This window comes from Aspergillus oryzae, chromosome 5, assembly GCF_000184455.2.
Source record: "Aspergillus oryzae RIB40 DNA, chromosome 5".
Taxonomy (NCBI): Eukaryota; Fungi; Ascomycota; class Eurotiomycetes; order Eurotiales; family Aspergillaceae; genus Aspergillus; species Aspergillus oryzae.
In genome coordinates this window covers 3,755,823-3,773,965 of record NC_036439.1, presented here as the reverse complement: position 1 = coordinate 3,773,965, position 18,143 = coordinate 3,755,823, and the positions used below count along the sequence as shown (strand labels likewise).

Sequence of the window (18,143 nt, the reverse complement as noted above, 5' to 3'; positions counted from 1 at the left end):
ACTCCGCAGGTTTATGAGTGGTATTATTTAATTATCCGGCTACTATTAATGTTATATTATTAGTACGTATTTCTTTGTCACCGTCAGACCATGAGATTTGATATGTTGATTCCCTGGATAAAGGAGGTCAATACCAATCTCCGCCATGTCTTTGAATCTGGCATGGAATGAACAGGTCCTTTCGGTCTTTGCCGTGAATTCGTACGACCGGAGTCGGTAGCAAGGGTGATGACCAAAGGGGCGAACAGAGAGCTTGAGATCACTGATCTTAATTCTCAGCGGGAATTTAAGATTTCTCTGTACTCTGTATAGTAGATATTTTACTTTAGATATCATGTTATCCTGATAGTTTTTTCTACTTTGAATTCTTGTCATTATACTCCAGTTGCCAATCGCATAAACGGAAGCATCACATTCACTAGAAGAAGTACGTGCCTCGTATGCAAACGGAATGGGATATTCTTTGTTGGAAAGAGATCGGCAGACGGGGGAGGACGGAGTCTTGTCAGGAAGTAAAAGGAAAAAAGGGTTCCATCAAGCTGGGAGTACTCCGTAGTAGTAGTAATAATAATGATAATAATAATGACGGCAGTCAAACAACCGTAAGTTGGCTTTCCCATGCCTTAAAAAGGATCCGCGAGTTTGTTCCCAAATTCAAAGATTAGCTTACCTCTTGCCTGGTCGAAATCCCTGTTCGCACTTCGCTCCCGTTGATACGGAGATAAGTAGGGTACACAAGTGCAATAGGAAAAGAGAGAGAAAAGAAAAAAAAAATTATGAAAATGGAAAAGTGGGCCCCCCCTCTCTTTTTGTATTTTTTTTTTATTTTTTCTCCATAAATTTTCTCCTTCTTCGCCTGGCGTTAGGCCCATCGTAGGAGATTTTGACCCCTGACCTTCTGGAATTTTTGCTTCTTCTCTTTTTCTCTGTTTTTCTAGCCCCCTGCGGTCAAGTGGGTCTGCACATGTGTTCCGGTGGTCTTCCTCCTGTAATCTCCGGCTTCTGATTTGTAGGGCGGGTAGATGATGATCTCAATTGTCCGATTAGTCGTTTTCGATGATGTCGATGAATCTGCAGTTCCGTGTGCTGAATATTAATGGAACAGTCGTTGTAAGTTGTACAGACGATCAGAAAAACAAATATTACTATTCAGGATAAGATGACAAAGATAAAGACCAGAAATAATAAAAAAAAAAAAAAAGAAAAGTAGAAAGAGTCCGCATTGTCCTCCCCGGTCTGCTGGGTTCGGCGAAGTAAGCTAAGGTGCCTATCTCAAATGCCCGGGAGTTGCTTCTTCGGGCAAGGGAGAGAGAGGATTCCATGTTTAGTCGCTGACCACCTTGTGATGGGGCTTCACGATAGTACAGGTACCGAGTCGATCCTTTCAGTTCAGAGGAGGCGACCAGGAACAAGCGACCATTGACCGTCTCCTTTTCCGTCGATTATCGTTTAGTCTTCTCCTAACTATGACGTTTAGTCTATTCTCGCAGGTGGTAGAAGCGTAGTTCGCCAAGTGCCCTAAAGCACGGGGGGGTTACCTAGGTATGTACCCTGTATAGTGATTTAATATCCTCCAGCGTCAGCTTACCTTCAAGTCACTGCACTAGTGACTTGGTGCGGGACTAAGAGAGGGTCCCATGTTCTGGAAATGGTCACCAGCAACGGACGAGGAATCCTCCGTTCCTTGGTGGTGTTTGTTGGGCTGGGCGCATGGAGACTCCATCGTCCATACGGAGTACATACCCGCATACGTACATAACTTCAGCGGCACTGTCCAATCCATTGTCTATCGGTCCGGTGTGTGGTGCAGTTAGACTTGTCATAATACATTATTGAGGCCAATTACCCCGTACCGAAGTGGCCAGCCATTGGCCTGGCTCAAGTTCTGATACAGATCCTGTGCCTTAGCTTTCCCCCACTCCGGGCGGTCTCGAGCAGATTTTGTTGCCTTTGGCCTGGATGTTGTCATCACACTTCTCTTAGCCGAGCTTCCCGTCGTTTTTCTTTTTCTGCCCGCTTCTTTCCACACCGACGATGGTAGTAGGGTTTCTGGAGTGGCGATGTACCCGACTTGCGAGAAATGTATGTACGCGGTCGATGGCTACTCCGTATGAAACATGTACTCCACCATGCACATTCAGTAGGCAGCGAGGGCTAGATTTGAGGCATTATTAACTTCATTCTCGTCATCGTTATCAGCGGTCGGTCAGGTTGTTATTTACTGGAACTGGTGATATTGAGGCAACTGAGAAGTTCCGAGTGATATGCATATCACCAGCAGTAGTTACTTTTTTTTTTTTTTCTTTTTTTTTCCTTTTTATATTAATTCACCACTAAAGGAGATACTAGAAAGGTGTTATATTCCCTTGTCTGGTATTGATTGATGGTCCCAGCTGAGTCATAGTCGCCTCATGACCTATGGGGGTGTATGAAAGGGGAGATTAATTACCTATTATTGAAGCGGTTGGTTAGGAACAAGCAGGGTGATACCGTACCTAAGAATAAAGAATGGCGGGATAAGCGCCCGGCAAGGCCGAAGGATCGATCTATGACGAGGGAAAGAGAGAAACGGAAGATGCCCGCATCCGTTCTGATCTCTCTCCTTGTCAAATCATGTCAAAAGGACACGATAATGGGCGTCCGGAGTATGAATTCGCAATATCGAGGAGTAAAACACTACCTTACTGTACCAAAGCAAACTTCCCCGTTTCTGAAACCTTAAGGGTAAAATTGAACCAGAAGAAGGTCAAGGCTGAAAGGATGCGAAAGGAAGGACAAGGGCTCTGGAACATGTCCACATTATTGTAACCCTTGCGTAACGGCGTTGTAACTTGTGACGCGTTGGAAACGGTGAACTTGTGGGGACAATCAGCGGAACTCGAAGGGGGTCACTGAGGAGTAAGTAGGAGGAGGAGGGGGTCAAAAATGGGCAATGGAGTGGAAGGTCGCAGGGGCTTTTTTGACGATCGGGTCGGATCGTGGGTCAGAACTGTATGTACAGTATGTATGTGCCTCTCTGCCTTACCCATCAAAACCAATACCGTTCTATCGTACTCCGTAATACATCGCATTCTGTGGTGTGTCCTTTCCCCCCCCTCTTCTCTTTAAGTTCTTGAGTAAGGGTAGGTGAGGTCCGGCGGTATGTCCACTTGGTATGCTCATCACCGGTTAGGTCGTCAATAGATGATTGACTTATTAGTCAAAAACGATGATCTCGTCAGTTGGTCTCGGTCTGGTCCCGGCGGCGCTCATACTATGTATGAGCGGACTACAGAAAGTATCCCAATGAAATGGGACTAGTCTAGAGTAGGATTTGAAAGAGAGTTTGCCAATGTAACTGATGACGGAGAAGAAGACCAAGAAATCAGGCTGGAGGAATTACAAGGATACATACCTTAGTAGTCTTTGTAGGGGACGTGCATTCATACAGTAGCGTCAGTACTTGTATGGACGTAGGCAGAAGCTGAGGAGGCAAAGGGTCGAAGTAAGTAGTATCATACGGATACCATACGTAATCCCCCCGTTTTTAGCCCCAGACTTAGTCAGGTATGGGGGCTCTCTCACTTGGAGTCTCTCTCACACAGGACCTACTGAAGGTTGGGTTAGATTCGGCGTGTCCCAGACCACATTTAGCTGTCCTTTTTCTGGTTCCTTCGTCTTCCCTGCCGAGTTCCAGTTCCCTGCTCGGCCCACCAATCACTTTGCATGATAGACGATTCCCTTTTGGAGTCAACTTCTAAACTAAAACCCAAACCAAACTAAAACTCATTCATTTTATCGCCAATAATGGATCTGATCATCCACCGTCAACATTATTCAATACCCTTGGTTCCCCACCACGACCACCATTCGTTCACGACCAGTAACCCAATACCATGGATCCCGAAGTCCAAAGCGTCTGGGTCAAAGACGGATTGTCGTTCCAGGTCCCCATCTATCCAAACGATGACCTTGTGAGGGTACAAATTGAAGATTTTAAATTAAAAAATCATTTTAAATTAAAATTCCCTACAGCCACCACCGAGTCAAAGTGGAGCAAACAACCGTGTGGCATGGGCACATCTGAATCATCACTTCTCTTCCTTGCCTTCCATCCTTTCTTGAATACCCACCGACTAAACCCCTTTCGATGGGTGTCAACGTTGTCGGATGTCATGCCAAAATTCCCAACATGCGTCCGCTAATCCATCTTCAGTAATGGGATCGTGGAACTGGGGCGGATGGTAGATCAAGCAATGCGTTCCACTTGTATTACCTATTCTCTTTTTTTTTATTTTATTCCTTTTTCTTTTAATTATTTTTTTTGTTTTTAATTTCCATTTTACTGACCGAGGGATAATTAAGTGTTTGAACTATTTGGGTAAGAAGTCACTTAACTACTACCTACCCTTTAGTCCCCATACATATACATACAAACTTACATCCATCCATCCTTCCCTTCATGGATCCTATGGATTGACTTCCCCCGTACCTTACCTCAAAGCCTTGTGACCCTCACACCCCTGTGTCATCTTTGAATGGAAAAGTCCCGATCTTTATTACAGATCCTTTGATCCTTTGCATATTGCATTCCTGCAGTCACCCATGGGGCTTATCCGCACTTGATATTCCATACATATAAGCCTACCAGCCCTTTCCATCACGGGTCTCCCTCTCACCCTTCTACTTCATACAAATATGTATGTTCACATCTACCATCTCACCCCTCTCAACCCAAACTGATTATCTCTCCATCACTAGCCTCCTTGTTCTTCCAACACACCATCACTGTCCATCTTCTACTTCTTTTCAATGGCCAATTACATCCAGCCCCAAGCTGGCTCGTACTGGCTGCAGGCAGACCAGCCATGTGTGCCATCTTCCAACTTCCGTGACATGATGTATGCTTTTCCCAGGCCAAGGCATACGGGTCGAGTGATGAAGCCTCGGAGTGCGGGCAACAGTCCCTCATCTGCGGGCAGATGGAGGGCAGCAGCATCACATGGGTCACCAATCTATCAACCAGTCCAAGCCCAGCCGTATCAGGCTCAGGTCAATCCTGCTCTCCTGGCTTCCGCTCTGAGAAGAAGGCGAGCAACAGCAACTCGCCCAATCAGCTGGCATCCAGCATCACTAGAAACGGCTGCGTATACATCACCGCCATACTTTCAAACAACAGCCGCAGAGAACCTGGGAGTCATGGCTCCGTCTACTCAGCCCATGGGCCCAGCGACGACAACACTCGCAGACGCAGGTATGCTACCATCATATGACTCTCAGGAGTTTTCGGCACCAACGGAAGTTTTCTCCTTCTCCGCCATGCCAGACCCAGCATCGATGCAACAGTCCTCTTTCCTAGACATGAGCGGCTCCCAAATCGATCCAGTCACGTGGGATAACAGTGCCCCCAACATGACCACCATGGCTCAACCAATGTCCGATAACTGGCCCTTCGATATGATGTCTATGAACAATAGCATCCCATCGGCAGATGTTGAGGCTTCGGGGTATGCAAGTGCACCGTCGTCGGGCTATTTGACTGGACCATCCACTCCCGACTTTCTTCCCATTCAGCATCCAGACAGTACCTCTAAGTCACTCCACGAATCGACCTCCGATGAGCCAGCTGGGGATGAACTTGTTGGAATGGGTCTTTACAATCACCCTGACCCTTTCCTGGATACCTCATTCCATGAGGTGTCTGGCAAGGGTCTCAAGCTGGAGGAGACTTTCACACCCTCGTCGGACGATGAAGCAGATGACAGCAAAGATGCCGAGAGCGAAGACGACAACCAAGAGACTACGGAACAAGCCAGCGCCTCCAGCTCTGCTCCTGTCCAGAAACAGCCGGCCAACCCACCGACCAACATGATGCACAAGTCATTCTTCTTTGACGATGACGACATCGAACAGCAGACCATGTCTGCACCCCAGCAGCTCTTCAACTTAGGAAGTCAGCCTTGCATGAATTATGGATACGGATGGATCTAGCCGTCTTGATGACACTTCTTGACTCTTTTTTCTTTTTATTCACTGTATAAATCTTTTGTATGGCTTATTGCATAGCGTGGCGTTTTGGCTTTGGACGGCGTTTTCCATGTACGAAAGGATACCCAAAGGGTGCGGGCTTGATTAGCTATCATCGAAACAATGTATTAGACATCATCCATTTAGTGTCGCAACAAACGAGCGTCACATTGACACACAATCTTCACTCAGTCCTCAGAGTTAAACTTAAAAGTAGACAGTAACTTGAAGGGCACGGGACCCAGGCACAATACCGGGTCGGAAAAACCAAAAACTCCGACGACAAAAAGTGCAAATGCCCATATTCATATTATCTAGAGCCCCCAAAACTAAATACAGGAATCAGCCTCATTAATAGAGGCCGATAATATAAATCCCAAAAATGTCAAAAGTAATATTTACACCATGGAAAGAACAATCGGAATTGCAATCGGTGCGGAATCAATTCTACCCTCCGCCGACGTACGATGGACCAGACATGCGGTCTAGAGCTTGCGCTACGGTATATATGTTTGACTCAGTTCAATACGATGAAAATCATCTGGTACTAATTCTGGTATAAAGGTTGCGGCTTGGAAGTTGAGGGGCAATTTGCCCCATCCCGTGGAGGCTACGGCTTTGCTAACGGATGCTATTTTGCATGATGATGCGAAGAAAAACTCGATCTTTTCGATACGGGCGACGTATTCGGCAGCTTTTTGTCGGTGAGTTCTTCTTTACCCCAAGAACTTTCTTTCTCTTAAAATTTGTCTTTGAAGATGTAAAGAGGGTTGAGGCTAATTGAATATAGGTTCGTAACGGGTCTCGTAGACTCTAAACTCCATGGCCAACGCAAGACCATGTTCCAGCGTGCCATTGACCTAGGCTTACCTGCCTCATTCGTCGAGTTGCGACATGAAGCAACTCATCGTGAACTGCCGTCGTTGACGGTCCTGCGGAATGCCGCGCAACGGTCCCTTGAATGGCTCTGGGATTACTACTGGGCCAAGATTGATCTGGACGCTGGTTTTGCACCGGACGGTGTCGAGGATGACATCGAGCCTGTTAAGGCTGCTGCCAGGGCTTGCCTGGCACAAGTGACAGGTGAGACGGGTGCGTCGGAACCGCCGCGGAAGAAGAGGAGGGTTCAGGTTTTGTCTGGTGTTGCGACGCAGTTGGTTTCGGTCTGTAAGAGCTCTGGGAAGGGCGCTGCTGCTGTTTCGGAGGTTTTGGTCGAGGATGAGGTTTTGGTTTCTGGAGAGAGGAAGTATGTCGAATTTCTTTGTTCCCATGGAGTTTTTTGTGGATTGTGTGCTGATTTTTCTTTTACTAGGCTTGGGACCTCTTTGGATGATGAGTTTTCTAGGTGGGATTATTTCTTGCAGGTCATCGTTGAGGGATATCCTGCTTTCCTGACAGGACTCGTGGAGGCTATGGTCGATGTGCTGGCGTTTGCTAGATCAGCTACGAAGGAGGATGCTCATTGTGAAGGAGTTTATATGTGGCTGGACCATATTCTATGCTCATCACAATGGGAGTCTAAGAGGCGGTTGCTCTCGTTTGCCTATGCTCTCTCTGCCTGTGAGCAGAACTCGAATCACTGGACGGATATGCTCAAGGAGAGGATACAGGAAGTGGACAACGACTTGTCTAGTAGCCCAGGGGGTCAAGGAGAGCTATCTGGAAAAGATAAAAATGCACCCCAAAGCCTACACACAGGGACAAGCCATGATTTGGATAGCTTGAAGAACATGGGATGGGAGGTCGTAGATACATGGGATAGTCGACCGTTAGGTATAGTCTAGCTGCGAACATGTCTACGACTCAATTGTTACCCCTCAAATTTAATATACACTTGATTGATAAGATTTTCTCAGTTTGTCTGTTTGGAGTCAACTACCATCATCTATAATGATCTTCAGTGAAGCCTGAGGACTCTAGATAGCTCACTGAGAGGAATTGTTGCCATTGATGCTGGGGAGCGACGTCATAGCCGCGGCTTGCCCAATGCGGCGTGAACCTCAACCAAAACGCCGCTCGAGCTGCGACCTCGATGAAACCTCAGCGATAGTCCCCCCAACTTATGAACAGACAACTCAAAAACTTTAAGTTTTGGCTGTTGAATCATGGATCAAGGCCAGTTTAGGGATAATGCTGTACGGTTGTCGATTTACAAATTATATCGGAACCGTAGCTAACTTGTCTCAAGGGCCATGGAGGGGCAGGTGGAGATACGGACTCCCACAAATTAGAGGTATCTTTGACGACACTTTGGTTCCATGTTGCATTATTAACGTCTCGATATTTCTTTCACTAGGTTGTGCTTACCCCCAATTGCAGTCACCGCCGCAAATCGTCCCTAGTCATGGCCAATGAGCCGGGCAAGCCTCGCCTCGACCGTGCAGACGATAAGACAGCCTGCTTCGTACATTCACTGATTGCAGGTGAATGGATTTGCCCCCCGGGTCGAGAGAAGGATGCACGAACTGCGCGCGATGCTCTGGACGACGCAATGGGCTTCGACGATACCGCCATAGATACAGATGGAGTCACCGTCACCGATATGGACGACTGGACACCGAAGCAATCCGAGACCATCGTGGAGTCACGGCAGCTGACGAAAAAACAGTTGTCTGATATGGCATGGAATGTACGAAAGTTGTCGAAGAAGCTGGATAGCATCAAACTCAAGCTTTCTGTCAAGAATGTCTTTGTGGTGACGAAAGCGGGCGATGATAGCGTGATTGCTTTTACGAGGAAGCTCACGCAATGGTTATTGTCTAAAGACCGTGATACGGAGTACAACGTCTACGTGGAGAGACGACTGGAAGCGGCTGCAGATTTCGGTGCTTCTCAATTGCTGGAGGATGAACCTTCCGCGGCAGGGCGGCTCAAGTTCTGGGATAATAAGTTTGTGTACGAGAATGCCTATCTCTTTGACTTCGTTATTACACTGGGTGGTGATGGGACCGTTCTTTATACAAGCTGGCTCTTCCAGCAAGTAGTACCACCGGTCCTCTCTTTCTCGCTGGGATCATTGGGATTCTTAACCAAGTTCGATTTCAATGACTACCAGAAGACACTTGGATCCGCATTTAAAGACGGTGTTGCCGTTAGCCTGAGATTACGATTTGAATGCACAATTATGAGGAGTAATGGGCGAGAAGATGGATCTTTAACGCACGCGAAGAAACGAGATTTGGTAGAAGAGCTGATCGGCGAAGAAGTTGAAGGCACGTTAACGCACAAGCCGGAAAAAGTTGTTCAAATTTTGAACGATGTCGTGCTCGACCGGGGCCCAAATCCCAGTATGTTCACAGAATCTTGCTACATAGTTCCATGATACCCTGCTAACAACTGCTCAGCAATGTCCTCCATTGAGTTGTTCGGCGACGATGAGCATTTCACTACTCTGCTCGCAGACGGTGTCTGTATCGCTACACCTACGGGCTCGACGGCGTACAACCTTGCCGCTGGAGGATCTCTATGCCACCCTGATAACCCCGTTATCCTGGTCACAGCGATCTGCGCACATACACTGTCTTTCCGACCGATCATACTGCCCGACACCATCGTTCTAAGAATGGGCGTGCCCTATGATGCACGCACTAGCTCGTGGGCAAGCTTCGATGGTCGGGAAAGGTGAGTCCATCCCAAGCTGTTCCATCAAGCGAGAAGTGGAGATTAACATCGATGACAGAGTTGAATTGCACCCAGGTGACTACGTGACTGTTTCCGCCTCACGGTACCCATTCGCAAATGTGTTACCACAAGATCGACGCAACAATGATTGGGTCCACAGTATTTCAAAGACATTAAACTGGAATTCAAGGCAAAAGCAAAAAGCTCTCAAGGGATGATTGAAGAGTCTAGGGTCGTATCCTTTGCATGGAGTATAGACAATGATGATTATTTTGGTAAGGGTTCTTGTTTGCGGCGTCTGTTTTACGAAGGGTATGCATATAATCCATTGCCTGGGGTCTTAATGTATGTACGTTCTTGTGATGAAGCATACAAAGTTTGCAAAACTATATATTTCACCGCTATCATATGCAGCACTTCTTTTGGGAATGAATATGGATATAATATCCTGGAATTGAACCTCAACGAATTCTATGAATAATAGAAAACCGATCGAACATTCGATTCCGCATGCTGTGGAGGTGTGTATCAATTTCTGCTATTCTCTAGAAGCTTCGTATGGGTCGGTCAGGTTTCCCGGGCAGCCTGAGGCCGACTATAAAAAGCCCTCCCGTTCCGAAATTTCTTTCCTTCCCACTTACAACTTCAACGACAACCACCACAGTGGTCTTTAACTGGAGTCTAATGTGACTTGCAGTCCACCTTTGACTGGCTATAGCTTATAGCGCTGTCATATTATTCGACAATTTCCATACATCCTCCAATTGTTCGCACTAATTAGGTAAGTTACCAATCTTTTTTTCTCTCTTGTATCTTCAATCGACCAAAGGCCTTGCGGCTTTTATGATGAAAAATTTTCCCACATTCGCAGTTTCCACGCTAGCCGTCGCTATGAACCTATATCAGACGTGCTCTGTGCGCAATACTTCCTTGGATGTCTGACATTCTTGGTCATTGATATGATATGATTGAGCATTATGTTTGCTTTACGATGTATGCTAACGACATGTGCTTAGTATAGGTAGCTCTTTGATCGATTGATACCACAGCCCGTATAAATCCACTGGAAGGGTCTTATCAGAAAGTTTCTGAGAGAAGGATTTGAACTTCTCCGAAGTTGCAAAAACTTCTAGGGACCATACATATCTAGATTGTCAATGGAGAATTCAATTGTTATGCATCTATCTTCGTACTACTCCTGTAGACGTCTTTTTTCGTAGCCGTAGAGGGTTTTGCTATTGTAGAGTTCGTAATCTATAAAATCCTGCGGGATTCATCCTGAAACGATAGTATTTGAAACTGCATTGCGTGTCTGTGTGTCCTGCCGTAAGAACTCCAAACCGCCCGATACGGAGGACACCAACCCACCGCTGAGTGTATGTTGTATGGACCAGCCATTCCAGTGCATGTGAGGTTCTCTTTTAATCCCCGCGAGATCCTGTGGAATGGAATCAGTCGACACTCTCTTTCATTAACAGATCCAAGATAATCACCATGAAGCAATATCCATAACTTAAATATAACTTCCGTCCATTACTATTGCAATCTATCTATCAAACACCTACGAAGTCAGTCCAACATGGCACACCCCGCCCGCCATTCCGCCATGGTGTCCGTCAGCAACAGCGCCGCAAACCACTCAAACGCTAGTGACAAGCAGCAGCCACCGCAGCAGATCCAGCACATCGCCAATACCGGGCTGCGCGTCCCCTCGAACCGGAAGACCATCTATGACAGACATCTGAATCGCAGTCGGAATGCGGAATCCAGCCGGGCAAGTTTCGCCTTTCTCTTTGCGGAGATGGTCATATATGCCCAGAGAAGGGTAACAGGTATCCAGGATCTCGAGAAACGGTAGGGCTCCATGGAAATGTTGTCGTGTTGTGGTCCTTCCTGTGCTGAACAAAGCTCCAGATTAAATGAACAAGGATACCCCCTGGGACTCCGTCTTCTTGATCTACTCTACTACCGAACGATAACTAGCTCGACTTCATCGTCTATATCTAGCTCGTCGACTTCTGCCGCTCCTCCTAATCGACCCCTCCGTATCCTGCCCTTGCTCCATCTCATTCACGGTCCTCTCTGGCGACTCCTTTTTAATCGTCCCGCAGATGCTCTTGAGCACTCTGTCTCTCCCGATACACCCAACGAATATATGATTACGGATAATGACCCGCTTGTGAACACATACATTAGTGTACCTAAGGAAATGAGCATGCTGAATTGTGCAGCTTTCGTGGCGGGAATCATTGAAGGTGTCTGTGACGGCTGTGGCTTCGAGGCCAAGGTTACGGCTCACAATCAACCAACGGAGATGTGGCCTGGTCGGACGATCTTCTTAGTGCGCTTTGGGGAGAGCGTTATGGAGAGGGAGAAGGTATTGGAGAGGGCTGGCATCAAATAAACTCGCCGCAACACACGATCCAAATTAGGACAGCGATACTTGATTAATTGCTACGCCTGGCTGGCTATAGTGATCAATTTGGTCGTCGGTTATGATAGAGGCTGGTAAGGTTATCATTTCGTCGACCATGCTTGGTGTTAGGGTCTCCTATTCGACGTTTGGAACGGGACAAGGACATACCCAATGCGATCAACTACGGCTATGGCGTTTATGTTTATTATACAGAGGGAAGATTTTTGAGCTGGTGACATCGTGCTACACATCTGTGCCTTAGCAGATGTCCAATTGATCATTTGTCCAAGTTATGACCAGTAGGTGACCTGGTATAATTGATATCACCCCTGGCGAGGCTTCATTAAATACAAGAGGAAAGGCAAAAAAACATTGGTTTCTCAATGCAAAGCGTCATAACCCCAACCCGCCCATGCTTTCAAGATACCCACAACGCCAATAGGAATAAAATGATTCTATTTGCACTTTTCTGTTGCTTCTTCACGAAACACTTCCCAACCGTCTGCGCTTTTCGCGATCATCATACGGAGAAGGGCTTCGTTTCCTGCGATTCCTCGAGTCAGGGCGGTACCGATCTCTCGAACGGTCTCGGTCAGGACTTTCACGACGTTCCCTTCTGTCAGGTCGTCGATCCCGTCTTGGTGAGTATGATCTAGACCTCGACCTCCGTCTCTCGCGCACCGGACCAGCATTGGCTCCCGTAGGCCCTTTAGGTCGGTCATCTGGCCGATCCGGCAGGAATCGTTCATCTCTGACGCCGACCGGAGCGTCGCGACGACGTCTATTATCAAAGCCATCACCGAAGCGTCCTGTATCTTCCGTTTTCAGATCCTTGTATCGTGTCCGACCCTTCTTTCCAAGTTTTGTCATATCTCGAATCTGCATGTACTCAGGCAAAGTTTCGCGCGATACATCATCCACAAATCTGGCACCCATGAGCTCTCTCCGGTCCAATCCTTCCCTCTCCAGGTCGTCGCGGAAGAAGGCACCCTTGTGAAAGTAGCGTTGCATAAATCCACCCTGTCCTCGAGTAGCTTCCTTCTCTTCTTGCTGCTTGGCAATAAATTCGCGGTCTTCGCGTTCACGCTCCTCCGCTGTCAAGTTCCGACGACGCTCGACCTCTTCGCGCTCCTTCTCGGCGGCTTCGATTGCCTCACGCTCTCTCTTGACGCGCTTGAGTTCGCGGAGTTTCCAGGCGGCATATTCGGCTTCGGGGTCTATTCCATCCTTGTCGTCAATACCATTTTCTTCAACTGCCTCTAATTCATCGTCATCCCATTGCTTGTTTGCAGCGCTCCGGGCAATTGCTTCCTTCTCCAACTGCTCGCGCACTAACATATCGGCCTTTTCTTGTCGCTGCACTCTGCGGGCCTCTGCCTCCGCCGCTGAATCCGCAGCGGCTGTATTAGGTGATGCTCCCTGCCCGTTTTGTGTCTGATTTGCTGCATTGTTGCGCTTGTCTTTTTTGATAAATGTAGGTCGTAGAAGAACCCTCCTCGGCGTCTCCTCCTCCGAACTACTCTCTTCTTCGGAGCTCTCTTCCTCCTCTTCCTCTTCTTCCTCACTTTCCTCTTTGCTCACCGGCTCACCCGCTGCTTGAACAGGAGCTGCGGCCGCAGCACCCCCATTGTCGCCAGCAACACGAGGGGGAGGTTTAGACTCTTCCTCTTCTTCCTCAGTAACGAAGCCCTCCTCATCTTCATCCTCTTCTATTTGCACATTTTTCACCCCTTTAGTAATGTTTCCGCCGGGGAAAGAAGTCGCCTTCGGTGCCTGCGCCCGCTGTCTCCGCTGTTGTTCTAACCTGCGCCGTTCCTGCTCCTTGATCTGTTCTTCCTCATCTTCCTCTTCCTCTTCCTCAGATGACGAAGGCTCTTCGGCAATCGGTTTTCCCGGTCGGTAACGGCTAGGTTTGAGGGGGTTTGCGGTCATACCGCGGTGGTGGGAAGGTAGCGGAGGTGGCATGGTGATTTGATCTGGAATAAGCGGGGAATGGAAAATTGGAACAAATGAGATTTAATTATGTTAGACAAGTCACTGCGATCATAGTACACTAGTCAACGAGGGAAGGAACCCAGAAATGGTGAGTTTTACTTCGAACCGTCGCGGAAGTATCTGATTGACGTACTGGGCAAGCTTTCGGCGGAGATAAAAACGGATCACGTGAGCACGTGTTCTAGCGCGGTGTCTCTGAAGTACAAGCACTTTAGGGCTACCTTAGTAAGCTCAGACAGTCTGTTTATAGTTTAATACAACGTCTATCAGCCTCAGGGACAGCCAGATATGACCTTGACATTACTCTGATATGACACACATATGTAAAAAAGTCATGTAAGGCCTCAGGGTTATGTCGCCGACTTTCCTGGCCGGCGTGCTATCGCAGAGCAGCACCAAATCCTGTTTATCCATTGAGATCTACGCCCCCAGAGCATCATGGTCAACGACGGATGTGTCAGTGGAATCTTGGACTTCAGAGATCAAGATATCAGGTATTGAGAATACACTGAAGACTCTACAGGCTGCCACTGAGAGATTTTGCGTTTCGACATGCCTGGAACTCTTACCCGACGAATGCCACCATGGATATAACCGCAGGACCTTTCTCGGACTGGGTAGCGGTAGACGGAACGAAGACGTCAGGGTAAAATCAGTGAAATACCAACCACAACTCCCTCTGATTGTTCTACACCCGGGTCCTTGAGTACCAACCACGTTAGTCGTGCTGATTAAACGGTGCCTGCAAAATGTATTCTTACCCTGTGAGGACGAGTTTGTACTCCGCCCTAATTCGTTGAATGGCCGACAAAGCCACGCAGGCATTCGAGAGGCAGAGAAGTCTCTTGGTGTTGATTCCCTTTTCCATCACCATATTCGTCTTCCTTTCTCCTTGTCTCTCGAGGCTGGGTATGCATTAGGATATACAACCGTCAGAAGAGGATGAAGAACGACTGCATGCTCCTACTTTGTGTCATGTTTAGCAACGCGCCCGTCGCGTTCCTATCTGCTGAACATAAGTCAAGATGCCATTCTCAGTCCGTGGCCATATCCTCTTAGCCTTTCTGCTATCCATTGCGCAGCTGGCCTCTGTGATAATGGAATCAACGCGCAGTTCGTCGGTATACCCCCAGTGGCTCGCTTTCGTTTGATATAGGCAGTCCGGAGGGTAGGTGGCTCAGTCACCGTATACTCGAACCGCCACAATACGGAGTACAGAATAATTCCATTCGAGAGATTGGGATAATGACAAGGACACGTTCTAGGCTCGTTGAGAAAGGAGCTTTGATCAGAAGAAACGTTCAATTGGTTTGGTACTGGCCCAAGCTCTACACTTTGTGTGCTATCCTTCGGTGTCGTCATTGGTAGGTTCTGTCACTATACGAGATGAAGTGGAAGGAGCGAGAGGCTACAGGGTAGTAGTTGCCGTACGTGCGCTTTTACTACACCTCCGCGGGATCACTTCAACACCACACCAGAAGCCCTAATTTTATATCTGAACATAACGAGGTTGATATTCTGGCCTCAGGAACTCCGGCTGAGAGGTCGGCGCCGGCGGATGGTTTGGTATTTGGAACTGACACAATGGTGATGGTATTATGACAGATTTGTGACCTAGTGCAGTCCGCTAGGCTTCTCCCAAGTCCTCCCAAGTCCCCAGTTCTGAATTCTTTCATGTACTCAGTCTTCACAATAAAAAATCTCTCTCATCAAAGTTCTTTGAAAGAAACCATCAAAAACCACTCTACTCTAACTCTAAACCCAAAATGACCTCCCTCATCTCCTTTTTCCTCTTTCTTTCCCTGGCAGTCCTCATGCAGGGCTGCCAGGCCCTACCAACAAGGGCCGCCAATGCGGCACCAACCTTCTCTGCGCCCTTCGGGGCAGCAATTGGCCTAGGAATCATCCTAGGTGTTCCACTTGCGGCGTGGGGCTTCATCCACCTGCGTCGCCACATCAACAACCGGCGCGACAGACAACGTTGGCGTCGGCAAATGACGGTTGCCCTCAAGGCCGAGATGGCCAAAGAGGAAGCAACCGTCGCTCGCATACCGCGGTTCGGGGGCGGCCAAGAGGTAACCAAGCCTCAAAGCTGGTAAGTTAACCTTCTCTAAGATTAGGCCTGAAAGAACAGACCTTCTGACAAAGTTTATAGTCACATTAAGGACAGCGGGCCTCCCCCGAGCCCGGTTGCGAGCCTGTTTACAATCGACGAGTAGTCCCCTTCTGTGGGACGCCGTCGGTTGTCTGGGAGGGAAGGCGCCCGGTGGTGGAACCAGCCAGGCATTGCACGGTGGGTGGGCTTGGGGTCCCCTTCTTCTGTGGGACAGTGCAATGTCTGGCTGGGGGGCGGGGGGTGGGAGGGAAGAGACCCGGTGGTGGAACCAACCAGGCGTTGTACGGTGGGTGGGCTTGGGGTCCCCTTCTTCGGTGGGACAGTACAACGTCTGGTTGGGGGGCGGGGGAGGGAAGAGACCCGGTGGTGGAACCAGCCAGGCATTGTACGGTGGGTGGGCTTGGGGTCCCCTTCTTCGGTGGGACAGTACAATGCCTGGCTGGGGGGCGGGGGGAGGGCGGAGCGGAGCGCGGAGGGTGGTGGAACCAGTCGGGCGTGTACGGTGGGTGGGCTTGGGGTCCCCTTCTTCGGTGGGACAGTACAACGTCTGGTTGGGGGGCGGGGGAGGGAAGAGACCCGGTGGTGGAACCAGCCAGGCATTGTACGGTGGGTGGGCTTGGGGTCCCCTTCTTCGGTGGGACAGTACAATGCCTGGCTGGGGGGCGGGGGGAGGGCGGAGCGGAGCGCGGAGGGTGGTGGAACCAGTCGGGCGTGTACGGTGGGTGGGCTTGGGGTCCCCTTCTTCGGTGGGACAGTACAATGCCTGGCTGGGGGGCGGGGGGAGGGCGGAGCGGAGCGCGGAGGGTGGTGGAACCAGTCGGGCGTGTACGGTGGGTGGGCTTGGGGTCCCCTTCTTCTGTGGGACAGTACACGTCCGGCTGGGGGGCGGGGGGATGAATGACTTGTTTTTTTTTTTTTTGTTGTACATGTTTTTGTACCTTTTTTGTCTTTTTTTTTTTTTTTTTTTTTTTTTTTTTTTTTTTTTTTTTTTTTTTTTTTCATCTTGTTCATGTTTTGATAGACAGAGATACCAAGACTCCGCTAAGCGGAGCAATTATTACTAGTAGATAATAGACTAATAGACTCTTTTCAAGATTATAGAGCAATTTTCTTCGTATTGCTTCTCATACATAACAAAAGAGCTAACTCTGCAGTCAAAGGGCTAAGAGCAAGAGAGCTAGTTGTCCTAACGATCCAAGAACCAGCATAGCCTTAGGATATATCCCGGGTATTAATCATTGTGTTGAAGGTGCGACATGCCGAGAATTATGCCAAAGGGTCAGCAAAGAGTATGATAATTCAGTCGAAGATCCATCGATAGACACAATCTCGTCACTGTATGTGTGGCAGAACACATGTCGTCTCTCAGTTCGAGCTATTGGTTTAATGATAGCAGTGCATGGTGATAATCGTGGTCTTGTTATTCCTCCACGTGTAGCAAAGACTCAGGTTCTTGTTGTTACACAGTGGCTGCGTTCAGTTGAAGAAAGCCAGAATATTCTTGTGCAGGTTGAGAGTCTTGCCTCTCGTCTTTCCTCGGTTGGTGTCCACGTCGTGGTTGATACGCGGGATGTGGTCTCTTCTGCCTGGAAGTATAACAGGTGTCCCTCTATACCTAAAGTTGGTCCAGAAATTGCTGCCTGAAGGAGTGCTGTGAGAGGAACATCGAGAATGCCATCCGAGCATATATGAACAGTCGCCCTCTACTCATATCAGCTGTGTATGCATTCCATTTTATACTCAAACCGAAGGCGTTGATATTAACACTAACCCTAACTGTGATCATGTGACAGGAAAGTGGGTTGTGCTCTCATTAAAAGCTTAGGTTGTGTTAGAAGGACACCTAGAAAAGCAATTTGGACACCTATAAGGGTTAAGTTGGTGATGTAGTGTGATATTAAAGATAGAAAGCTCTATACAGAGTACTCAGTTCCTTAATGTATTGTGAGTTGCTTACTCAGCACCTGTGAGGCCCTCTTTCCTTAACTT

The 18,143-nt window shown here is 48.3% G+C and overlaps 5 protein-coding genes across 5 annotated transcripts; 4 read left to right on the top strand and 1 right to left on the bottom strand.

The window, feature by feature from the left end:
* Positions 1 to 4,791: 4,791 nt before the first annotated feature.
* AO090120000406 (uncharacterized protein) lies at positions 4,792 to 5,970 on the top strand (the record flags this gene model as incomplete). Its single annotated transcript, XM_023237724.1, has 1 exon — positions 4,792 to 5,970. One exon carries the CDS (start codon positions 4,792 to 4,794, stop codon positions 5,968 to 5,970), a length of 1,179 nt encoding a protein of 392 aa, XP_023092523.1.
* A 418-nt stretch (positions 5,971 to 6,388) lies between these two features.
* Positions 6,389 to 7,897, top strand: AO090120000405 (rRNA-processing protein LAS1; the record flags this gene model as incomplete). Its single annotated transcript, XM_023237723.1, has 5 exons — positions 6,389 to 6,508; positions 6,571 to 6,710; positions 6,797 to 7,252; positions 7,319 to 7,779; positions 7,863 to 7,897. 5 exons carry the CDS (start codon positions 6,389 to 6,391, stop codon positions 7,895 to 7,897), a joined length of 1,212 nt encoding a protein of 403 aa, XP_023092522.1.
* Positions 7,898 to 8,497: 600 nt separating this feature from the next.
* Positions 8,498 to 9,845, top strand: AO090120000404 (putative NAD+ kinase; the record flags this gene model as incomplete). Its single annotated transcript, XM_001824067.3, has 3 exons — positions 8,498 to 9,293; positions 9,351 to 9,627; positions 9,686 to 9,845. 3 exons carry the CDS (start codon positions 8,498 to 8,500, stop codon positions 9,843 to 9,845), a joined length of 1,233 nt encoding a protein of 410 aa, XP_001824119.3.
* A 1,361-nt stretch (positions 9,846 to 11,206) lies between these two features.
* Positions 11,207 to 12,031, top strand: AO090120000403 (trafficking protein particle complex subunit 5; the record flags this gene model as incomplete). Its single annotated transcript, XM_001824066.1, has 2 exons — positions 11,207 to 11,481; positions 11,542 to 12,031. 2 exons carry the CDS (start codon positions 11,207 to 11,209, stop codon positions 12,029 to 12,031), a joined length of 765 nt encoding a protein of 254 aa, XP_001824118.1.
* Positions 12,032 to 12,523: 492 nt separating this feature from the next.
* Positions 12,524 to 14,008, bottom strand: AO090120000402 (microfibrillar-associated 1 family protein; the record flags this gene model as incomplete). The annotated part of the gene is made up of 1 exon (XM_001824065.1): positions 12,524 to 14,008. The coding sequence occupies one exon, from the start codon at positions 14,006 to 14,008 to the stop codon at positions 12,524 to 12,526; it is 1,485 nt and encodes a 494-aa protein (XP_001824117.1).
* Between the last annotated feature and the right edge of the window lie 4,135 nt (positions 14,009 to 18,143).